At 43.2% G+C, this 24,967-nt stretch overlaps 1 protein-coding gene across 4 annotated transcripts in view; it reads left to right on the forward strand.

Moving 5' to 3' along the window:
• Nucleotides 1-2,462: 2,462 nt before the first annotated feature.
• The window catches only part of LOC111845559 (trinucleotide repeat containing adaptor 6A), a 37,510-nt gene continuing 15,005 nt past the window's right edge, over nucleotides 2,463-24,967 (forward strand). For 3 of the 4 annotated variants that reach the window (XM_072712529.1, XM_072712531.1, XM_072712530.1), the window contains exons 1-7: nucleotides 13,783-13,915; nucleotides 15,154-15,201; nucleotides 20,385-23,117; nucleotides 23,516-23,722; nucleotides 23,821-23,990; nucleotides 24,069-24,146; nucleotides 24,851-24,902. In XM_072712529.1, the coding sequence (XP_072568630.1) occupies nucleotides 15,156-15,201; nucleotides 20,385-23,117; nucleotides 23,516-23,722; nucleotides 23,821-23,990; nucleotides 24,069-24,146; nucleotides 24,851-24,902 (3,286 nt within the window). In that variant the 5' untranslated portion in view covers nucleotides 13,783-13,915; nucleotides 15,154-15,155. Of the gene's footprint in view, nucleotides 2,505-13,606; nucleotides 13,916-15,153; nucleotides 15,202-20,384; nucleotides 23,118-23,515; nucleotides 23,723-23,820; nucleotides 23,991-24,068; nucleotides 24,147-24,850; nucleotides 24,903-24,967 lie in introns of those variants that run through there. The other variant, XM_023815062.2, reaches the window with a different exon arrangement.

Genomic DNA, 24,967 nt, shown 5'->3' on the forward strand with positions numbered 1-24,967 from the left:
AAAGGTGGTAATCGGGAAGCTTCCACACCTACATTTTTGAGTCTGTTTAAACCGGCCTGTCTACATTGGCTGCGATCCACAGGCAAACTCTGTCACCGAGGAGACGGGTGCGCTGTGCAGCTTCTGGAGTCTGTCTTTAAAAGCACCCGGGGTAAACACCAGCACAGCCCTCGGCAGCTAGCAAAGGAAAGCGTGGAGCAGCCGGAGATCTTAACAAAGAAAAGGCTTATTTCGTCATTGTAACCTTTGATGATGTCGCAAACATCATGTGTTTAAGAAAATTTACATGGGGCAGGAATTCTTTCGTTTTTAACCTGAACTCAGATCTAACCCGTAAATAAAAGACAAAACATTCAGATGTCCAGACGGACTGCTCTTTTATTGTTGGCATTAAATTATATCAGTGTAACAGATTTGGTAAAATATATGTAAAATGGAGAAAATATTACAAAAATTTGAAATAAAATATTAAACTGCTTACTGCATAAACTTTCAATATTGTTTACTTAATAGCAGCCAGAATCAATTCATGGAAACAAAGATTCTCAATAGTAATTTATAAAATGCGGCTTTATCTTTGGAAAACAAAAGTTAATCCCCTGTTAAACACGTACTGCGAAATATATATAACACAAAATAATTAATAGTTTAAATGGTAATAATTGTTTATAAATATCCCCACGACTTACGACTGTCATTACTACATGACAGCAAGATATTCACCAATTATCGTTAAAGAACCTACATAAATAAAGCTGTGGAGACAACATGAGGTCAATGTACAAGCGAATGGATGAATAGATATTTTGAGAAATTCTGTCATTTAATTCAGATGATTTCGGTTACCTTCAGCCAATGTCAAAGATATTCATGTTAAACTAGATATTACAGCACCCCTTACAATTATAAATATATTATATAACATATTATCATTCCTAGCCAGAGACTTTAGTTCAGGATTGTAATTAAGTTATAAGTGCAACAAACTGCGGAAGTAAATCAAACGAAACTGTGAACTGTTAAGCTTCATAAATTTGTATTGATAAATAGTGTGATGTGGGAAAGCGGGCGGCGGTACCAAAACACACGATTAACTTTATTTTTATCGGGAGTTGAGATAGCATATCTTAATTTTCGATTATTTCAAACCTCTAGCGGCAGCTACGTTTTGGTGGGTAATGGTCCTAGTAGTAGATCTTGGCCGAATTTAGTCGAATCTGGCCGAGCAGAGCCGAGTCAACACGAGCTTCACCGAGGCGATAGCGATCGCAGCAGCCGAAGCCCTTCGTGGGGGACGGAGGGAGGAGACAGGGGAGGTTAGCGTGCGAAGAAAATGGCGGATGCGCAGCTGCACGGCTTCTCTTCGGAAACGCCGCAGACGCCATGAGCTCCGCCAGCCTTATCGCCCGCTTTCATTTTCGCTCGGTTGCACTTTAAATTCATGAGGTAAGAGTCCGGCGTCTCTCGGGCTTGAAAAGCCAAGTTAGGTCGCGTGTAGGCAGCCTTAACCGAACCTCTGCACAGGACCTTAACTCCTTTATAAAGGCTGCTGACCCACCGCTTTGTCGGTGATTGCTAGTTGGCGAAAGTAAAGCGCAGGTTAGCGATAAGCAGCATAAGGAGATGCACAAGCAACTAGTCGGATCCCGGTTCGGGAGGTCAGGGTGGTTGCGATGGGCGGACGGTGCGGTATCGGCTTAGTCGGTTCAATGCAGTCGACTTCCCGGTCTAGCCGCCGATCGGTTCGTTTTTCTAAGCCTACCCCTAGGTCGGTCGATTGGCAGTCAGCCGACCGGTTTGCTTTGAAAGGTACCGGGACGCGGATGGGGGTGGTCGGTCCGGCTGCTGGTCACTAATCCCCCGCCGTCCGGGTGCTGGTCCGCTTGAGCCCCGAATCCGAGTTCTGGTTCGGGTCGTTTACATTTAGCGGTGGGAATGATCTTCTAAAGTTTCCTCGGAAGCTGTAGCTGTTCGTGTTTTACGATCGTTTGTAACTCAATCAAAATACCAACTAGTAAACGCAGCAAACTAGTAGGTTAGTCGTGTTCATTCCTTTCATCCTCGATGGTTTTAATGCACCCAGCAGTCACACAGAATAACTGTCTTGCCTTTTCCAAGCTGCCATCCTGTAGACCTGATTAATAATTGCCTAGTTACGAGTCATATGAAGTAAATAGTTAAGATAACCAAGTACAAGAGAATGACTCCAAAGCTCCGGCTTATTAACGCGTGCATTTCAGTCGCAATTAGGGAAGACATCGGTGATGACACTGGGGAAAGTTATTCAGCTTAGATGATGGTCATTTCGCATATTTGCATATACAATCCTCTTTTTCCTTTTGAAGGTGTCAATATTTGCTTGCCGTTCACCTTTCACTATCCAGATAATAATTAATAATGCCCTTAGCACTGGCCATTTAAACTTAAGTTCGTTTTAACAGTGATTTTGTCTTTGCAGAGAATTGGAAGCTACAGCCACCAAAGACAGAAAGGAGACAAAGCAGGTCAGTTTGTCCTGGCTGGGCTTCGGACTGTAACCTTCGCTATGCACGGCTGTATGTGACACCTCCCCCACGGTCCACCTGACTTTACTTTGGGACTTTAGATGTGGTGGACGTCATCAGCGAAGCTTGGCAACTGCAGCCTGGGCCAGAGGCACTGCTGAGTCAGTTGCCATCTTTATGGATTTTAGTGAAACCAGCCGTCTGCTTTTAGGTGCTGTTTGTATCTCTGTTCTAATACAGTATGCCGGTCTGAACAGACAAAAAAAAAAAAAACAATGGCTTGTTCACCCCCAACCCCTCTGATGCTGTAAAATAGGCTCTGCAGAATTCATCTTCGCAGAAGTTGCATAAATGCTTGAGCTTTGATGTAGTGTCATGCTCCAGAAAGTTCTGACACTGTAGGGTTAACTTCTCCCTGGAATAAGGTAAATCTCTGCTCAGACAGTATTCGTTAGATGAGTCAGACTGGCGAGATGTTTATGCCTTATCACCACTCATAGTTTTTTGTTGTCACTGGATTTTTGTGAGTAGGCTAGATCCTTTAAGATAGTCTGACATCGTCCCGCTTTAAATAAATGCAGTGAATACAAGCTGACCTTTCAGTGGCTGGTATCTAGCCACAGCTAGGGTTTTTCTGACCTTTATGGTATTTGTGTGATAATTCAGAACCCCAGCGCCTTCCTCAAAAGTTGTAAATGCTTACCGAGCTCCCAAGTCTGGCTTTGAACCTATAACATGTTGGTCATAATCCTGGTTTAGTCATTGGCCAACCCGCATTTTTAATTTGCATAGTTTGCCCTTAAAGGTGACCTCAAGGTTTTTTTTTGTGTTTTTTTTTTAGTGATTCGAAGTTCCACCTAGATTTTCAAATGTGCTGTGTGTGTTTACTTTTTGTAAATTTAGTATTGGGCTTATTTACAGTACCGTTGTTCTGTGCTTATAACCTCACAAACTGTCACACTGATTTTTGGCGAAATTATGATATGCTAGTCTGGAGCCTGTACATAAAAGGGATTAAATGCATCTGTATCTAGATTAAAGACGTCAGCCCCTGCATGCTATCAGGCTGTCCTATATGCTGTGTTCATACTAACATTCTCCTTGGTGTTACTGCCAGGAGGAAATCAGTGAATTTTCTATCTTATACACATTGTCTTTTACCTGTTACATTGTTTTATTGTATATATTTAATTCCAGCTGAAAAATGTTGCCTTTCGGCCAAGTTTGACTAGCGTTAAGTCTCCTGGTTGTAATTTACTGTTAAGGGTATTAATTTGTGGTTCAGTGATGTATTTGTTGAGTATAGAGTTTAGGAGCATTTTTATCTGGTTTGTGAGCTTTACTTAAACAGTGTTGCCGAACGTATTTACGTTTTTTTTTTGTCCTTTTCGGAAACGCACTATGTATATCGTACTGCATGGTGGTTCTGACTGGTGGTGTCACCTGTGCTCTTTGTATCAAACTCATAAACAGATGCTGTGGTCTGTACAAGGCAGCGTTGTGTTGTTAGGTGGCCATCTGGTTAAGCACTTAACTGAGAGGAGAGAGGAATGCAGGGGGTGGTGTCCGACCCCAGGGGTCTTCATTCGCCATACTCAGTGTCAGTATGTGGGGAAAGCGTTGTACTGGGGACCTTATGTTTGCCTAAATGAAGACTGCTTAATTCAGTGTCTACTAACAATTGTGAGGCAACCACTAGATGTTTGAGCTGTGAAATGGATCATTGCTTGTAGACAGAATAAATTGTGTTAGTCAGAATTTTATGCCTTGGTTCATAAAATGTATGTGCCAATATTGGAATTTGGCAAAATTAATGATTTAGTTTTGATTTGGCCAAAATGAGGCTTTTAGTTATTAGCTATAGGCATAATGTTTACGCGCTAAACTCCTGCTGCATTCTAGGGTTTTGTACAGTTTCTGTTGTATTTTAATCAAATATTAGTACAATTTTAATAATTCCAGAGATTTAATAAATGCAGAGATTGTCTTGCATACTAGGGTTCTTTCAAACACACCTTCACTTCATATTCAGCGGTTGACGTGTATAGACGTACCATGAATTACAATGGAACTTCACATCTGACCCTTTCTCATGCTCAATAGACGAGTTAAACTCATATTTTGAAGAATCTACTCGTCATGCAGTATGTTATTGTGCAGGATTTGTTATTTTGCTGTCATTGGTTAATAATTAAGGTGTGCGGCTAGTGTAATAAATTAATTCATGTAATGCTGTTTACATGTTGCAAGTACACGTCTATCAACAGAGTAATTTGCATTTGTCATCATAAAATAGCATTACAATTATTAAGGCCATATATCTGACACCTTCTCTTTGCCTGATGCAGTTATTAATGGGTGTTCTGTTTTGAGGCTGTTTGGTATTACTGTTGTCAGATTGGGGTATTTAATTTTTGTGGGACATTTTCCTGATTGCCTGAGAATTTGGCTGTCTCGTGAAATGTTCCCACAATGGGCAGTTCTGTGTCTTTCGACTTAGTCTGATAAGTCGTCTACTTGTGCATGCTGTTATTTTTAGGTATAGCTGTATTTTGCTTATAACTTTGAACACTGCAGCATGCGGTTGAAATAGCCAGGTAGCTAAGAAGCGGGTTAGACTCACAGGCAGAAAGGATACGGACTATATGCTGCCAGAGGTAACAGACTGTTAGTATGTACATGCACAATGTGTACTTCCTTATAACCATCTCATAGCATGAAAGGAATTCTGATTAATCTCAAACCAATGGTGTATTTACAAAATGTTCAGATTAACTTCACTTAAACACACTTGAGGCAGGTTTGCTTGATAGGGTGTTTGGTGAGCTTGTCTGGGCAGGAAAAACAGCTTAAGATCATAGTTAGATTGGGCTGGGACCTGTTATCGATTTTTCACATGTGAAATCGATAAGTTAATTAAGTTAAATATCGTTTTCGATAAGTAGTAGCCATAAGCAGTCAATGCAGCAACCCATTATGTGAAAAGTTCGGCTTAGCGTAATAGATACGCCTTCTTTGTGAGCTCGGGTGGCATACTGGGTATATAAAATGCCTTCTGAAGTGTGGCAGAATTCTGATAAGTCTGGGAACCAGGAGAAAGCTATTTCCATGCAATTTCAGAAGCGTTCCCTTTTCAGGCAACACAGCAACCATTCATTTGAAGAGACTGCATCCTTCCAGTCACACAAACAGCAGAACTATCAGTGTCTGACATAAGAACTGCTTATTTTGGGGGGGGGGAAGGTCGACCCACGTCAAGCTGAACACATCACAAAATGTGGGTGGCCTTCTTATTAACATAGTCGAGAGAACATCATTTAATAAATTAATCTCAGCATGAGCCCCTGGCTATCAGCCGTTATTTAGAAGGACTAGTAAGAAATGTCTTATGTGTAAACAATAAGCATAGCATAGATCTATTTATTATTATTATTATTATTATTATTACTATTATTATTATTATTATTATTATTAAAAAAAAAAAAAATCGAAACCGGTTTTACTTTTTCTAACCTTGGGCTTATTAAACCATCTAGCTGGAAAACAGCCTACATTGCACGATAAGTCTCATGCTGCAGTTACTTCCAGTGGATGCATGTCCAATTGGTGGAGGAACGATTCTGTGAATATTAAAAATTTGGTTCTACTGAATTCAGCGAGTCTGAAGAAAACATACTCGCCACCAAAGTACAGATAATATGGTATTTTTTATAATTTATTTATAATAATCGTGAATGGTAATATTGAAAGTGGTGGATGTACTTAACCATGGAAATACGTTCTGAGAAATGCATTTAGGCCATTTTGTTGTTGTTCGAACATCATAGAGTATACTTACACACTATCCATAACACAGTATACTGTTTTACAGTGAACTTTAAGTATGAAGAGTACACTCTGAAATAAAGTACAGAATAGTAAATACATAAACCAGTAACAGTTATCAAGTATGTACTGTGCATAATTGTGTGTACTATACTTTTACACGACCATCGCACAGGTGTGAGTAATATGTTGTGCTGTGACGTTGTGATGGCTTTCAGCTCCATTATTATATGGAACCACCTTTGCTTTCGCGGTTCATCTTTGCGGTGCATAACTATACAGAAGCTTCAGTTCAAGCCCCCGAATGCTCTTGAGGGTGGTGTTCCTGCATCAGTTGAAGTGTGTAAAGCATGGAGCCACACATACCCCGTTGGTCTTTGAAGGTATAGTTTCAAAGGTATAATTTGTGGTCTACGTAAACCTTGTCTTTCTTGTCGCTCCCCATGATACACATTAAAACATGTCTGATTACCTGGTGGGGGGGGGGGGGGATGTTTTTGTTCCATTGATGAAGGGAGACGGACGTCAGGCATCTTGGACATAGAGAGCATTTCTGGTGTTCTGTATTATATCCAGTCGGTCTATACAAGAATGTCTAATTTGTTAGATGAAGTCGATCGCTAGATATACGTCCCGTTAATGTCTCCAGCTATGGGCAATGCACCTACCCGAAAAGTTGCATTAACTAGTGTGTGTTTTGTTTGTGTTGTGTGTAAACTTACTTTGACTGATAGTGAAAGTTAAAAAGGTTTAAAAATGGATATTTTAGGACTGACATTCTTAAGAATGCTTGAGGAATTACACCTTGGGTTAGTTTGAGTTCCTTTTCCAGTTTGAGTCCAGTTCAAAGCTTCCTTCCTCCTGCAGGCATTGAAGGAATCAAGCTAGCGATCTGCATCTAAAATTGACGTAGATTTTGTTTTTTACGTCACCGCTTTCTGTCGAGTTATTTAGACGTTTGAAAGTATTATACTTGCAAGTCTGAATATTGCTGTATCAGTGCTACTGTGCAGCAGAGTAATTTGCATTAGTTTGGCGTCTTCAGATTCCTGCAGTTACATGAATTTGCTCCGTATATCAGGCTTAAATGCTGCTGATGCTTTCGTACCGTTGGTTGGGTTTTGAAAACTTGTGCGTTCTTTCAACTGCATGATGTGTCAGCAAGTGACTTGTGAAGGATCTGTTCTGCAGCGGGGTTGGGGGGGAATTGTCATTTGTGTATATGCGGAATTTTTTTTGAAAATGTGATTTCTGGCAGTGTAATAATGAAGGGTGAAAATAAAACTTTCGATGATTGAATGTTTAAAGTAAATGAAATAGCAGTTGGAAATATTTGTGGGTGTGAACAATGGAAATATTTAATAGATCCCCACAGTTTTTCCATGCAGTTGTTTTCGGTGCCGTCTTGCCTGTACACCTTGCCGACAGAAGTAGCCGTTTATAGGAGAGTAATACAGCAGTTGGCGGTAATCTAATCCCTTAAGGAGATTAGCTCGCGCTTCCCCTGTTTTCTAATTGCCTTCCTGCACCATTTACTTAGTGTTCTGGGAGTGCTAGCAGGCTAAGAGGCCGGCGGCTTCTCGCCGAACTGGTGGAAATGCTTAGGCCACGTTAACAATTTTGAATTCTTGCCCTCGGGGATATTGAGCAAGGAAAGGAAGAACAGTTGATGGAAGAAAGGAAAAGGAAGGGTAACAAAAAGTGCGAAGCTGGTTTGAAGCAGGTAGGGGACTCGTTCTGCTGAACGAATAAATGAACGTTAGATCCCAAGTGAAGGTTTATTATGGATTTCATGTTCGAGCATGCCTAGTCAGCTGTAAACAAAGTAGCTTAGGCCAGTATTCGCTATATAAAGTTATTTTAAAAGTTATTTCCTAATAAGAGGCATAGCAGTTCACCCCCCAAAATATCAAGGTTAATACAGTTAAGCTATTTTATTAGAGGGCTGCCTTGATTGGTCAAAAATTACACATGGGACTTTCTCTATACTCCTTTACGAATTTTAGCTACCTGCACCGGCTTTTATTGACCTACGTTTTTCTTCCGTTTCAGGCTGCTGAAAAACAAAGGTAGGCAGTTTGGCATTTGACGTTTCTGATTCTTACAATTCCAATGGTCTCTGGAATTTTTCCACTGACTAATAAGGAAATCCAGATCGCTTGGGATTTTATCTCTGACCTTGTCCCGCCTGGGTGTCAGTGGCTTAGCAGTGAAGCCCGAGCGGTAGCTCTTAGCCGAGTAGATGGGCACACAGGTTAGCGTGTATCGGTAGTGGGACCCCTCGTTGTCAGCTGCCAAATGCGTAGGTATAATTGAGCCTTTTGATAAGGCTTATTCAGGTAGAGCTGTAGGTACGGTTGCAATCTATGTTGGCTGCAGTTCTTTGTTTGGTCCCTCACAGTCTGTAATGTTATCCTCTATATTGTAAAATCAAACTCCCACGAGCCTGCCGTATTTAACAATATGGCCCTCTCAAGGCGATAGTCTTTTCTGAATTGTGAAATCCATAATAAACACCCTATCATAGCTGGATTATGTGTCTGTCTGCCACAGAAATGTATAGTTTATAGGGTCTGATTTAACTAGGAAGAGGAATGGCTGTTTTCTGCTGTTTCAACAATGAAAGTGGTTGAATGGTGCTGTTAAGCTATATTTGCAAAAATGTCATGTAATGTTCTAAAGTAGAATTATTTTACCTTAAAATGACAACCAAGTGAAAAAAGCTTATTTTGAGAATTTTTTGAATATGAATCTACCTAACAAGTTGTAGTTAAATGCTGGTAGATAAACTCAACCACTAAGTTTATGTAAATAGAGTGGATTGTCTCACTGCGGATTATATCCAATGTAGATACTGGACACTGCTTTGGCGAATAAAGCTAAAAAAAAAACTAATCTGGGTAAAATTGAGCTTGCTTATAAGTTTGTACGTTACAGGTCTGCTGGGGGTCGTGGTTAATTTGCGCACTTTTTAAAAACGCAGTGCGTTTGCATTCCTGGAGAGGGCTCATTTTCCATGAAGAAGGGACCTCTCTGACGTGAGGGACCCAGCGTGAGTGTGCGTGTTCATTTCAGACCTTGTAAAGGTTAGAAATGGACAAATGCCAGGAGCTCGTCCAAAGTTCTTCCCCACTCAGTCACCCTACCCTGCGACGTTTGGCTTATCTCGAGTTACACACGGCCTTGGGTGGCGTGCCCTGCGTTCAAGATGAGCCGCCCTTTCAGTCGACGTAGACTGTGTGAGTTTGGAACAGCGAATTTGGCGGTTCTAATTAACGTCGACGCTGTGTCCTTTTCTTCAAAAGCTGGCTCAAGCCTGGCAGTGGGGTGGATGTTTGGCCAGTGAGTCATCAGGATCGAGAGCTTGTGTGTGCTGGGGGAGGGGGGCACTTTAAACACTGTAGCCCTCGATCTACCAGAGCTCGCTAGGAACTATCCAGGGACCAAATGTGTTCATTATGCTGGGAGTGCAGGAAGATTCTTGGCTCGCTGTATGTTGAGCGTCATTGCAGCCTGGGCTGAAGGTCCTCTAATAAGAATCATGCCACCTGGTGGTTTCAGGTGTATTTTCCAAATTGGGGGAGGAAGGTAAACTGCCCCCTCCCCCGGATATGTTACAATATCTAAGCTTGAGTTACTTTCAAGGTAATGTTTGGGGCCAGGGTGACATCTTAATCGCCCTTAAACCTTTTATGTATTGTAAAATGGATAATTCAGTTTTTGGGCAGTTATTTGCTGTTGTCTTTGAAGAATTCCCAGAATTTTTCTTGTGGTATATTTTCTGTTTTGACGTGCTTGAGCATTGCAATTTAAAACTAGTAGTAACAGAGTAGCACTGGGAGGGGGCATTAGGGTAAGATGGGGAGATAAAGTTTTATAAATGGTGCATTATGGCTGAGGCCATCTCTCTGGCCCGCACCAGCTGTGAAGTCGTCGTTTCCACTGGCAACGTGAAGGAACTGCACTAGATACTACTTCTGGCCTAATTACCTATAAGCTTTGCTGTTAGCTAGCTAAGACCTGGCCATCTTTTACAGTATGTAGTCGAGGATCCCAGTTTTCCTCCTTTCTGATGCTGTTTTCGTTTTTTGGAATTTTTGGAATGTAATCGGTCTAAAAGAGAAACTGTTTTTTCGTGGCAAACCAGTGTTTTCGGTCCGTGAAATATCAAGGAGATGATTGAGCGGTGTACACTGAAATGTTGTTAAAGCTGCGACTGGATAAGTATGACATGCTGAATTATAGTGAGTCTACAGCTTCACTCCACGACATGTTTCAGCCATAGCTGCTGATTAAGGGATGAGAGAGATGCAGGGTTCAGCTGTAAATACTAATACGCAAAATGCGTCTCCCGGGCCGGCCCATGGAGAGCAATGGCCGGGGGAGGGGCCCGTCCGAAAATCTGCACGGCGTCTGCAGCGGTTGCCACTGTAAAGCTTTGTGCAGGCTTTGTGGACATCCGAGAAGCCTTTAGTTATGCAATTCCAGGTGTGGGTGTTCTGGGGATCAGATTACGTTCTACTGTCCTCCTATTTAACCTGTCAGACCCCCTTCAATGTGAGCTGCTGGAATTTTCTTAATTGCTTGCTTGTGTGCCTTTTTCTTGTAAGCACACAAAATATGTCTGGAGGCCCCAGTATTTGCAGTTGTGCTTTTCACTGACTGCGTTTCATTCGTTCTTGGCTCCGCCGATCGGTGGCATGCCGGGACCTGTTACCTGGTATTACGCCCCCCTGACCTGCCTGAAAGCTCGCTCTCCCCATAGCCCCTCCCTCCTCCCCCACTGCAGGTTACATGTTCTCCCTGTGTGCTGGTCTCGTCTCCCCCAGTTTGGCCTTTACTACACTATCAGAACAGTGTTCAAAACACGACAAGCTCAGATGGAACTTTAATCCAGGATGTTGTTTGAGTCGGTATTTTAATTGTAATTCTGACGGTGTGGACCACTGACCCTCCTGATCCTTCACCACTGCACTCAGTGTTATCAAATGAACATTGGTCCTGGTCTGCAGGTTGCATGAAGTAACCTGTACGTCAGATTTATTGCACTTTAACATTGTGCAATACGTTGTATTAGCTTCATTTGTTAATTTGCCCCTGGCCTTAGGTGTAGATGAACTGGCTTTATTGACCTTTTGTGCATTATGCTTTGCTGTCAGTTGATTGTATCCAGGGTGGCTTGCTGAAAATGCTGGGTCGTGCTTGAGGTTCCTGTCTGGTGCTGAGAGCTGGGTTGCTGAGGGCTGTGGTGACTCCTGCCGTTACAGGGGAAATGCACTGCAACATGCAGTGTAATACGGAAGCAGTGTGTTACTGTGAAAAGGCCCCTGACCGGTCCTGTGTTCGGGTCAGGTGCCTCGGAACTGAATTAGGACTTCAGGTGATGTGTGTAAATGTTGCTGGATGAGTAAACCACCACCACCACCACCACCACCAGCAAGGTACAGAATGCATGTGGCAGCGTGGAGGGTGAGCGCCACGCTGGTGACAGTGCCATGCAGCCGAGACAGGAAGTGGCTCAGCATGCAGATTAAAGCGGAACTCCGCAGCACTTTAAAACGTCTCGTGCACGCGGTGGAAATGCAGTCCGGGGTGCCGCTCTCTCCGACACGTTCTCTGAGGGTGCCAGCCGGCCCAGGAGGGTTCCCTTCCGATCTGTGACACGGCTTCCTCCCCATGCTCCCCCTCCCATCTCTCTCTCTCTCTCCCTCTCTCTCTCAATGAAGGAAAAAAGGAGAGCAAAGCTCGCTCTTGCAGTAAAATGACACCGTGCCTCTCCATTTTCTAATGAAATGTCCCGAGCAGGAAAGCAGCAGAAGTTCGAGCAGCTGTCTTCCAAAAGTGTTTTCTTGAATTGTTTGCAGTCTTTTTTTTTCTTTTCTTCCCCCCCGTTTTTAAAGAAATGACACTTTGGCTCCTCAAAGTCATCGGCAGGCTCCTTACCCTTCCTCTGACTGCACAGGTTTGTGGTTATTTACTTGGCCGACGTTTGCCGAGGTTGGGGTCGCCTGTTTTTTTTTGTTTTTTGTTTTACGGAATGGCTTGTGAGCAGTAAATGCGCATATCATTAGCACCTTGTGAAAAACTGGAAAGCCTTTGGAAAGTCAGAGGTGCTTTGCAGGAGGTTTTAATAATGCCAGACCTCAGCTCTGGGTTTTGTTGTCTAGTGTTCTTTGTAGCGGAGAGTGAGCTTGTTTTTAAGAGCAGGGAGTTGGCTGCACTCAGTGGGTACGAGGGGCTGGGAGCTCGTTAGCACCGGCTGGAGTTTGCCGAGCGATGTATCCAGAATACAAGGGTGTTCTGCTGGAGATTACTCTCGGCTAGGATCATCCGTGGTGCTTGGGCGGTATTAACGGGAACACCCGGCTTAGCGGCTGTCGGGAAGAAGCGATGTGCTTCACGACATAGTTTATAGTTAGTTAGTGTTAGACAGAGTGTTAAGTGCTGATCCTGTGCTTACCCATAGTGCTCAGGTTCTCTGAGGGTGGCTCGGGTGTTCCCTGAACAAGCAGCAGGTAGACATGCGTTTCCCGATCTGTTTGTGTTTATTTACAACGCATCTCCCTCTAGCGTTGGGTTGGTGCCGAACCGCTTCTGTACTGTCTGTAGGACATTTACCGATCTAATTAATGGCTTCCACCTATAAAGAATAGCTTATTAGTAGGCTTGTTAATGATTTAGCTCATGCTTAAATGATTATAATTAAACTTGGGGTTTCATTGGGATTTTCCTGTTCCAGATCCTCATTTTATGGGCACGTTGTGGCCCGTACTTAGCATGTTAGCCCGGCAGCTCGTAACCGGCTTCGGGGGTCATGCATGGAGGCTGGCTTTGTAGGCCCAACCGCAGCCTATCCATCTGAGCGCAAGCTTCTGCATTGATTGGACGATTGGGGGTTACCTGATGGAGGAGGGGTTTGATCGGTTGGGCTGGACTCTGCTTCGAGCGGAAACCTGAAATCTAGATGCATTTCCAGTGTCCTTGAACCCAGTACTGATATTCTGTGCCTGTTTTCCATTGCAAACCGGAGTCTTGTGATACTGAGGTGTCATGTTTTTGCTCTGGTATAAGCTACCAATGTCAATCTCTGATCTTTCTGTCTAAAGGGTTTTTTTTGTGTGCCTGTTTGCACAGGGCTCAGACTCGAGTTAAAATTAAATTGCTCAAGACTATGAACCCGAAAGCTCCTTTTCATTTGAAATCTAGCCCGGCGCTGCCTGCTGCTCTCCGTGTTTTTATTGCATGTGACCTAAATGCCGCTTCTCTCTCCACCTCAGTGCCAGAACATACCAAGTCCAGTTTAAGCCAGCCTCAGCCTGCCAGGTCGCGGAGTGACGGCGCCCCTGCAACAAGCGGCGTCAGAAATGCCAAGCGGGCCCCCGCCAGCACTCAGCCGCAAGTCCCACCCAGACGCCCGCCCCCTCCGCGATTCCGCCAGCAGGAGCAGGAGCAGCTGCTGAAGCGAGGCCAGCCTCTTCCCGTCTCCTCCGCCGCCACACTGGGAACCCGAGCGCCTTTCGCCTCCCACCCAGCAGGGGGCGCTCAGCCTGCCGGCGAGGGGCCTCTCCAGAGGACCCAGCTCCCAGGTAATGCATTGTCACCCTTTAATTAAAGTCTTGCATTGTATAATCACATGGGATTGATATGATGCATTAGTAAGGATTATTTACGGAGCATTTTGGTCAACATGATAGTTTGGTATCACACGTTGTGCAGGGTTTTTTTTCTTTTTTTTTAACCATGAAGTGTCACCAGCTACCTTTTGGTAAGGTGTTAGTTCTGCAGATGAAGATGGCCTGGAAAGATCCTTTGACTTCAACCAAACTCCACACACACACACACACCAAAGTTAGTCTGTGCATCTTGGGCGGCTTCTGAGCCCTGATGGCCTAGACACTAGTAGCCTGGCATGTGTGAGATGTGTAAAAGCCCACCTTTGTAGAATACTGCGAGTGTAATCTGAAACATTGGCTGAGTGCAAGGGTGTTAATCATAGGAGTGAACAGGCAAAAGTCACAGATTTCTGATAAAAAAACAGTCTTACACGGTCTTGTCAGTATCGAAATGTGATGGCTATGGCATTGAAATATGTAGCGGGCAGCAGTTTAAAAAAATCTGCGTTTTTGAGTTAAAATTGAGCACCCATGTTTGATAATGTCAGTATCTAGCTATTTGTCAACACAAAGGGCATGAGATATGTATGAGAGCATAAGTGTGTAAATGAACTGTGCTGGTCATCCCTGGCCTCAGACGTTTTGGTGTGTTATGGAAGGCTGCCCATTCCAGGCTGAAACCACATGGTATTGTATGCTAGACTAATTGTAATTGTGTGTTACTGGAGAGATGCTCCATCAGTTAATTCTCAGCACTACACTTGGGTCATGTTCATTGAACCATGAAGTACTACATTTTTGGTGTGACCATTAGGGTATAAAGACGTCTTGTGCTAGTCTTGTTGTTACAAGGCAGTTTGGTCCTGTCAAACATATTTCTGTGTAAAGTTGTGGATGGTATATGAGTGTCTGCTGAGATTTCTGAGATACTCCTCCAAATAACACTGTAATTTTCATTATCCCATTGCTGTGGCTGTATTCCATGCATATTTGTTTATGTCAACTAAAATGCCCTGTCCTTCTGGAATAGTTTTTAGTGTCGACTTTTTACACCTAAATTAGTAGCTATTTTACTAATTTACAAGACAAGAGAGTTCTGCAAATACAGAAAAGAAAATGGTAAGCTAGCTTTGTGTAGCTTTAGCCAGAATGCTGATTGTGAAGCCTGCCATTCAGCAGTCACCCTTGTGGTGTCACTTTTGTCTTTGTAGGCATGCCTCCCATACGGGATTTGGTCAGCCAGTCTCCTAACCAGACAGGTGATTACCATTTTTATTTTTCATCTCACTTTGACTCTTAACTGAATCGGCTTCCACCGTGTGGTGTTTAGGTTTTCTTGAATGTTATGATGTTAATTATCAATGGATTCAGCCTGATTACTGAATTATGTGTTGCAATGTCATAAATTCTTTGGTAGTTAATGACAAAGTGCTGCCCTTAACCCTCCGGAAATGCATGCCTGGGAATACTTGTCGTGTTAAAGATTAAGTGAAGCATTGTATTTCTTGATTTATCTAATAGGCCTTGATGCCAGTTTTTCATTGGATTCCAAGAATTGTGTTAACAATAGTTACTGACAAATGTTAACATGGTGTAGTACTTTGTGCCCATGAATGCACACAAATCCTAAATATCCCATAGCAACACTTCAAGCACAAAAAGTTGAAGTGTTGATATACCACTAACGTACATGTCTAGTAGGGCTGCACGATTTGGGGAAAATATCGAATCGCGACTTTTCTGACAGAAATTGCGATTACGATTTGATTTGCGATTTAATTTATGACAAGCTTCAGTTCAATATTCAGTGTGTAGTAATTTTAAAACATATGACGCAGCATGAGATACCATCAGTATTAACTGGTCTATATTCTAATGCAAGGATGAGGATTTAAAGATGTGATGTGTCAAGTTAAATAAAGTAATAATGAAAACAATTGCAGCAAAAAGAAAAATAGCGATCTTACAGGTAACGCTTATTACCCTCCTAATAACACTAGAACCGCCTTTCCCACGCCAATGAACAAGCAAGAACTACTTGGGTGTATGCGGCCCTTTTGTTTGCGCTATTGTGTTGTTAGCTGGTGTTATTAACACTAATAACACAAAAAAAACGTAATGTTCATAACAGAGTGGCTGTTCAGTCCTGAAACCATAAAGCTGGAAATTTTTAAACGTAGTATACATTTTATAAAATGTTGAATAAATAGAAGTCGTTTATTGGTGATTTCATGTTGGTCAAAGTTTCTGCTTTTTAACAACTGTATATGGTTATTTTCTATACAAATCAATTCAGGTGAAACAAAAAATGTACGTGTTCATGGTTGCAAACTCTTTCAGACTCTCACACAAGAAATCTTACGGCAAATCTAAATTCCATTCTGAACTTAAAATTAGCTGCATCAAAAACGTTACGGCAGTTTGCAAACCCTACAGACTATTTCCAAGGTAATAAAACTTACATACATGTAAATGTGTGTAGAACAGAGAACAGAAAATCTCACTCCATGCAGCTGACCAAAGTTGCCAACCCTGCATTTTATTTTAAATGAGAAGTAAAATGCAGTTTTCGACTGAAGCAGCTTAATTATCATTCCTTTGCTTTGTTACTCGGACAAATACAAAACGAATGATTAAACATTATATGCGTCTCTTTTTGTATGTTTTCTAAATAAGACCGCGTGCCCATACCCAACTGTAATAGCGATTAAAGCGATCTATTCTTTTAGTATTTATGTTAAAGCAAGACTTTTATTTTATTACTGTTGTGGGATTAATCTTTGGAAACACTTAAATTTAATGAGCACAAAAACATGACATAAACACGACTGTATTGTGGGTTTTACAGCTTTTTTGGAGGTCACCGACTCCGCTGCTGTCAGAATTACTGACTGTCTCGTTGTTTTGATGGGTTAGCGGTATACTAATGCTACTGCCTATTAGCAAAAACCAAAGGTATGATACGCTGAAGTATATTGTAGCTGGTGTTTAAAAGGAGCTCGCCGGTTCTATTGATGATTGTTTCAGAAAGGTCCTATCTCGGACCATGAAATAGGAAGGCAATTCACTTATAGCTCAGTAGCGGAATCAGTATTTTTCCGCACCGCTAATGTAACATTTTCCTTGGGTTTCACGTGTTTGCTGTTTATGTGCCTATACGCCGCCTTGGGCCGCTTCTGATTGGTGAGCATGACTGGCACGCGAGAAGCACGGCGCTTGTGATTGGTGAGAATGACTGTCACACAGGGAGCATGGCATGAATTTGTAAAACTACTCTCACAGCAGTTTTAAACCCTGGGTCCGACGTGCTGTATAATGTATATCCTAAATTGCGACTTGCTAATCGCGTTGTTTCAAATCGCGATTTCGATTTGAAATCGATATATCGTGCAGCCCTAATGTCTAGCATTTTCTCCACCAACATTCATGAGCCGGTGGTTCATGTCAGTGTATACGCTAATGCAGTGTTTCCCAACCCAATCTTCGGGAAACCCCATACAGTCCACATTTTTGCTTTCTCTCAGTTCCCAGCGCACTTGTACCAGGTATTCGGTGTTCCTGATTGGCTGGGAGCTGGGAGGGAGCAAAAACGTGGATTGTCCAGAGTTTCCCCAAAGACTGGGTTAGGAAACAATGTGCTAATGCTAAACATAGCCATTTTCAGGAAAGCTTTCAGTTCAGATTCTCCTGTTTTGCAAGTGTCAGCGGACTTGATTTATGCTGCTAGCTATTTAACTGGAAGCTGGCAAACGGCTGCAGTAAACTGAATGCTTGATCATTTCAGCTGGTCCTCATGTATAAAAGTATACACCTGTACTGTGCTGTATAAAATGCTTGTAATGGAAATAGGGGGCTGGTAATTGGAGTATGTTTGTATGTAATAGCTCCTGTCTACAAGGGTTACCAACTTGTCTTTGTGTCTATGTTGACTATGTATTTGCTGAGCATATGCTATAGAAGCTTAGCTTGGCTGACTCATTACCTAAATATAACCAGATTCTGTTTTGCCAGTGTAGAAGCAAGTGCTTGAAGTATTGATAAATCCATGTTGTTGTGACTCAGGCCTGAATGCAGGAAAGCGACAAGCACAAAGTAAGGCTGACTCGCATTTGTCTAAACAAATACCGGGACGGGTTTCATGTGGCTGGTATGCATTATAAGGCAACCTGTAATAGAGGGTAAACCATCAGACTAAATAAATGTGTTATGTAGAGATGGACTGATTGCATATGATGTCAGCCATAGCTTAGCAAGAAAATTGGAATCGAGAGGTCACACTTGCAAAAACATCGGAAATTGGAAACGGCTAAGAGAATTGCAAACAAAAATCAACTTTTCTTCAGCGCAAAATTTTATTTTCATAATTGTTAAACTTCACAATTTCCGCCAAACTACACTAAGTTACAGGATCTTCTCTCACTTAAACAAGTATAACAAAATAAAGTGCTGTGTGACTGGAAAGAGGTAGAAAAGAGCAGTTGCAACAGATTTATATTAAATCAGTTACTTATCATTTTCCCGTATGTTTAAATTCTAGTTAACACAACATTGACCTTTTCCTTTTCTTTTTTAACTTGTCTTAAAATAAAGTCCATTGGTCACAAACCTCCAAATAAAACTGAAATGTATTATCCTCTACCAAATAGGTGCAGAGCAATATTATCAATACCAACACCGCATGCTATGCACATGCAATTCTTACATCACTAGTAAGATAAATTAAGATCAGGCCTTTTCATACCTTCATATTGTACAGACGTCATAGTGAAGGGAGGTAAAGTTCTGCTAAAACATTTTTACTGTGTAATAGGAAAATCTGCGCTGTGATGTCTGTACAGTATGAAGGTATGACAAAGCCAGCTTTGCAATTTTAATGATTATTCCTTTTCAAGATTATCTAGTATATGTTCAATAATCAGTTTAATCAGTTTAGAGTTTACCTCCGACATTTCATTATGGTTTTGTTGTGTGTGTGTGTGTGTGTGTGTGTGTGTGTGTGTGTGTGTGTGTGTGTGTGTGTGTGTGTGTGTGTGTGTGTGTGTGTCCCACACCCCCCCGAAGCTTACTTTGAAGAACTTCCACGCTAATGACATCTTAGGTGTAGCTGTTAGTGTGCACGTGACTGTGAGGCTACTGCTTGTGCCGCTGTTTGTATGCCGTGTGGTGCACGTGTGAAATGGACCGGTTCCCGGTCCCTGGCTGGTCCATCGGTGCATCTCTAGTGTTTTGCCTTTTTTTTTTTTTTTTTTTTTTACTCATTTTTTATGTTAAGAGCTGTTTTAGGTTTTTCCAGGCTGCTTTGCTTTACAGTCACAGAATCTTTAAAGATGTGGTTGATATTAATGTGACTGAACTTGCTTCATAGTCTGTTTTAGATTTTGCTGTACTTGCATTGTCCATTTTCTGTGCTGAAAACCCATTGAATATTAAAAGATTAGAAACACAAAGATTTCAGGCTATATGTAGCTAAAATTTCAGTGCACATCACACATGCACTGTGCTTGCACGTCTTTTTCAATTGATATTTCTGTTTTTGTCTTTTGCAGTCATTTTATCTTTAGTGTTATTTGTATTTTACTTATTTTATTTTTTAAAACTTTAGCTTTTTTGTATTGCATATTTCAACAAGTACAATGCATATTTTGATAAGTAGGTGGATAAAAGTTTCACTACATAGTAGTGCAATGTATGATTGTGTGTATGACAACCTGAAAGATGCGGAAAGTACGTCTTTTCTGCTTTCGTGTCGTCATATTAATGATTGTGTCAGACTTGGTGCTTCTATCTCACTGCTCTACGGTCTGAGATGCCTGCATGTACCTGATTTGATGGCTTGTGCTAGTTAAGCTTCGGTATCAATGGGAGGTTTTGAAAGATGTGGTGACACTTTTTGTGATTATATGATCGATTATACGAACATAGCTTCATTGTTGCATGAGACTTGTTCAGATGGATTAGTCTGGCTCTGCTTCTGTCTGGCAGCCATTTTGTAGTGTGTCTGAAAGTGACCGAAATCTCGAAGTTTCGCAGAAGTATTTAGGCTTATTGCCGTGCCAGGTTTTGGAAACAAAGGGGCCTCAGTGAAGTGCTGGACGAGCGGTCAAAACAAACACGGGACTGTGCTCCTTTCTCTTTCCTTTTGAAATGTTAAATGATGCAGCTTGGTGCTTAAAGATGACAAGAGCAATGTAACGCTGCCAAGTTTTGACTTAAGTAGCATAGTCTGGAATAGGTCCGTGCTCTAATTGTGTTTGGATACTGCAGATGTTCTGTAGTAGATATGTCCTCTTTAAAAAATATGTATTTTTCAATTCAAATGGGTTGTTCACATTAACAATGTGTTATGAAATTGTGGTTTAGCTGGTGTGCTGTACATTGTCAATGCAAACTTATTTCTGTATTTCACATCTAAAGCAACCTTTTCTTTTTGTTTCATCCACAGATCTGAATGAGAGTAGTCTAATTTCTCATTATGAAAATTCGCATTGGAATTCTGGTTCGTCTGGCAGTGACTCCAACTCCACTTGGGACAAAGTTGTTGTAGACGGCTGCAGCAGGGAAATCTGGCCTACAGCCGGTACTGAGCCAGAGTTAGCCCCAGAATGTATGGACACTGACGCTGCCTCAAGCTCTGGGTCTGAGAGAAACTTCAGTATAATGGCTTCTGGGAACGGTAGTGGCGACAGCAATGGAAATAGACAAGGCAACAGACATGGTTCTCAGTTTATGGTTGCAAATGGCAGCAATAATATGGACAGTGGGAGTATTAAGGGACCATGGGGGATGTCCCATGGGTCAATGCCAAGCACATGTCAGAGCCCAGGGGAAGCCCCCAATGGCAAATTAACCGAAAGTAGCCATGGTAAATTAAATGCATGGGGTACCCTAGGTTCCTCAACCAATGGAGGTATAAATCCAAGCACTTTGAACCCAAATGCCAACCATGGTGCCTGGCCTGTTTTGGAAAACAGTGGGCATAATCAACATGGGCCTGTGGGAAATGGGAATAGTGGCACCAGTATTCAACGTAGCACCATAGGTCAAACGCCCAGCAGTCAGAGTAACTCTAAGATGGGCTTATCTGCCCATACGTCCTGGGGGAGCCTCCAGGACAACAACGCAGAATTTGACATCAATGGTACAAGTAAGGTTTCGTTTAACGGGCAACCTCAAAACCTTAACACTGATTTGAATGGACCAAATAACACTACTAACATGATGACCTCTAGTTTACCAAACTCTACTGGTTCGATGCAGATTAATGAGCTGCCCGTAGGGCAACAAGCCTGGCAGGTGAGCTCAGGAAGCTCATCTCAGCTCCAAGCCTCAGCAGTTTCTAATGGCACTTCAATTTCTCAGCATGGCAACAGCGAGGGAATAAACAGCGAGTCTTACGGTAAAGCATGGGGAGCTCCAAGAGATGCCAGTTACTCCGGAGACAAATGCCCTGTCCCTAAAGGCCATGCTGTGGGTGACACTGTGAACGCAACTCTAATGCAGTCTGGAGTGAATGGATCCACTGCAAGCGCTGCTGCTTTTAATAATAGTGTAAGGGGGGGACGCGTTGGAGGTTGGGACTCTGGGCCCACGGCCTCCCAATCAATAGCCTGGGGAGGAGGAAGTGGTGTTGGACCCACTGGGATCCCTCGCCCCTGGGGCAGTGCATCATCCTCCTCGTCGTCATCATCCTCTTCATCTTCGAACACTGGCACTAAGGTCTCCAACGGTGAATGGAACTCTCTGCCTGGCAACAATCAGCATTCCAATGATGGCATGAATGGGAACAGGAAGGGAACAAATGGATGGATGTCAATGGAAGAAGATGCTTTAGGTGAGGGGGGTGCTAGGCAAGTCACCCAAATCAGCAGTCAGGGTGGCACCTGGGCCAAGTCGACTGGCAGTGAAGGTAGTGGCGAAAGCACTGGCAGTCAAGGCGAAAGGGATACACAGCGAAGCACTGGCCGCAGGAAGCCCACCTCCCAAGGGGTGGTGCAGACTGTGCTCCCCAGGGCCGATTTAGACCCTCGTGTTCTGTCCAACAGTGGCTGGGGCCAGACACCGGTACGGCAGAACACCACATGGGACAAAGTGATATCTTCCAACTCTGACAAAAAGACTGATAATGGGACAGAGGCCTGGGGCAGCTTTGGCTCCCGGGCTCCTAATTCTGGAGGATGGGGGGATGGGCCGGGCAGCAAAAATGAGGCTTCATCAGTAACTGGTTGCACAGAGCCAAAACCTGCCTCGGGGTGGAGCAACGCCAAAGGCCATGATGGTTGGGAGGACAATTCCATAGCTGGAGTTGGCAAGGGCAATCCATCATGGGGGAGCAGCAAAGACAAATCCTCTACTTGGAACGATGCACAAAAGGGCAAGCAGGGATTGATTGAAAGACAGAAATCCAACCAAGGGTGGGGTGGTCCTCCTAGTGCTGATGGATGGGGAGAAGGTTCACGTGGAAATCAGTGGGGTGAACCAGTCAAATCAGGCTCTGGTGGTTGCGATAGTGATAGTGACCGTTCAGGGTCAGGTTGGAGTGATCAAGGTAGGAATGGCCCAAGCAACACTTGGGGAAGCAGTGCCGGAGGAAATGTCCTCAACAACAATGTTCCATCTGGGTGGGGAGAGCCAACCAAGCCAAATCATCATAAGCAGGGCTGGGGAGACCCCAGCAAAACCAGCAATCCGAGCCAGGGCTGGGGAGACCCCAGCAAAACCAGCAATCCGAGCCAGGGCTGGGGAGAGCCCATGAAACCCAGCCACTCTGCTCCTGATTGGAACGATGGCACAAAATCCTCCAAGTCCTCAGACTGGAACAAGCCACAAGACACCCCCGCGGGGCAGACTTGGGGGAGCGGCTCTTCACAACCTGGGACCTCTGCCGCAAACAAGCCCTCGGGTTGGCTTGGTGGGCCAATCCCTGCTACCAGAAATGATAATGAATCTACAGGCTGGGAGGAACCCTCTCCTGAATCTATCAGACGTAAAATGGAGATTGATGATGGTACTTCAGCCTGGGGGGATCCCAATAACTATAAGTATAATAGTGTGAACATGTGGAATAAGAACAGTGCAAGTGAGCTGGAGGGACCTGTGGCACAGCAGCTATCTCATCCACCCAAACCGACAATTCAACCACCCTCAAGTTCAATGCCCAGCAAGGATAAAACTAGTGGTAAGGGTTCTTCTGGTGGATTCAACACATAGCTTTTCAGAAATTAAGCTCTGCAGTGGCAGATGGGTTTCAATTTAATTGCAGCTTTTGGTATAGAAAAGGTCAATATGTGAGTATGTAGAAGTAGGTACTTTTGAATCTGAAATGGTAAGTGAAAGTGAGACATTTCTGTGCTGCAACAATTATTGTAGCAGGATTTTGCTAGTTTGTCTGCATTCTCTTTCTAAAATTTTAATATCTGCTTCACAAATAATGCCAAAAGCATAAGTATTTTGAAGAGCACGTCTTGTTCAAGCACCCCTGTGTGCATAGCCAGGACAGGCTAATATAATTTGGTCAATGTAGTTTCCACTGAGATGCCTCAAGTGCAACCTGAGATGCTTTCTTGTTATTTGCAGGGTGGGGAGAGCCTTGTGGGTCAGCCCAGAAGTCCGAGTCCTCTTGGGGGGAACCGTCAGGCCCTCCAGTATCTGTTGACAATGGTACTTCAGCCTGGGGGAAACCCATGGACACGGGGACAAGCTGGGAAGAACCAGGCAGGCAGAATACAGGCACAAGTGGCTGGGGAAGCACAGCAGTGGGGCACCAGCAACAGCACAACACTGGTAAGCTTGGGGAAGGCAACTGCCATGCAGAATCTTTCTTCGCAAAAGCCAGAGAGATGTGTTGTTTCCTTGGAAATAACACTCCATTGCAACTCCAGGACCCAAACCTGTGCAAAGCAACTGGTGTGGTGAAGAAATGCCTTTGGCCGATGCACACCATCCCAGCTGGGAGGAAGAGGAGGAGGTTGAGATTGGGATGTGGAATAACACCCCTTCCCAGGAAGTGAACCAAACTGGGAACTGGCCTTATGTGAAGAAGCCATCAAAAGTAAGGAACCACAGTGTTCACGTACTGCATGCTGTGCTTTTTGAAAGTTCATGTGCTGAGCTACCTTTCTGTTTTTAGGTTAACAAGGGAGTCAACAAGCAAGATGATGCATGGATGAATCAGTTTGTCAAGCAGTTCAACAACATGAACTTCTCTGTAAGAATTCCAGCTAAAGTGTGGTGATTTTCACTCTGTTGCCTGTTTGGTTCATCTGCTTGTCAGTGCAAACATACCCTGCTCCTCAAAACAGTGAATCATATTGCAACTGAATACATACAGCGTGTAGACAGGGTCAAAAGATTCTCCTGATAGAAGAGCTAAGATCCTGATCTAAGTGATTTTGAACGTGGTGTGATGGTCGTGGTGTGCCGGTGTCATCAGTGCCGGTGTCGTCCTGCTTTTAGAAGTGGCCACCTTCCTGGGAGTTTCACGTACACCACTGTGTCTAGAGTTTACAGAGAATGGTGTGATGAAGAAAACACATCCTGTCAGGGGCATTTCTGTAGCTGAAAACACCTTGCAAATGAGAGAGGTCAGAGGAGAATGGTCAGACTTGTTAAAGCTGACGGGAAGACCACAAGTGCAAAAATAGCAGCTCAGTACAACAGTGGTGTGCAGAATGACGTCTGATCACACAACTCATTTCCCCCCCAAGCGGTTCTGGAGACAAATGTGAGTCATACTTAACACTGCTTGGAGTAGTTGGCAAACGGGCCGCTGACTGTATATTCTGCTTTTGCTAATTGATGGATAAGTGTTGTGAGAAATGAAGTATAAAACGGCCCAGGTCAACGAAAACGCAGAAAGAGAATGAATTAGGTCATGTCATGTTTTCTTGATGATTTTCCATGTTTTCACAGAGGGAATCTTCTGAAGAAATCTTAAAGAGCAATAAAATGGAAATATCCGGAGGTAACATTGTAATTTTGTTCTTCCCTATAATTATATTATTCTGTTTTCTCATATATGGGATAATG

Source organism: Paramormyrops kingsleyae, chromosome 5 (assembly GCF_048594095.1).
Source record: "Paramormyrops kingsleyae isolate MSU_618 chromosome 5, PKINGS_0.4, whole genome shotgun sequence".
Lineage (NCBI taxonomy): Eukaryota > Metazoa > Chordata > Actinopteri > Osteoglossiformes > Mormyridae > Paramormyrops > Paramormyrops kingsleyae.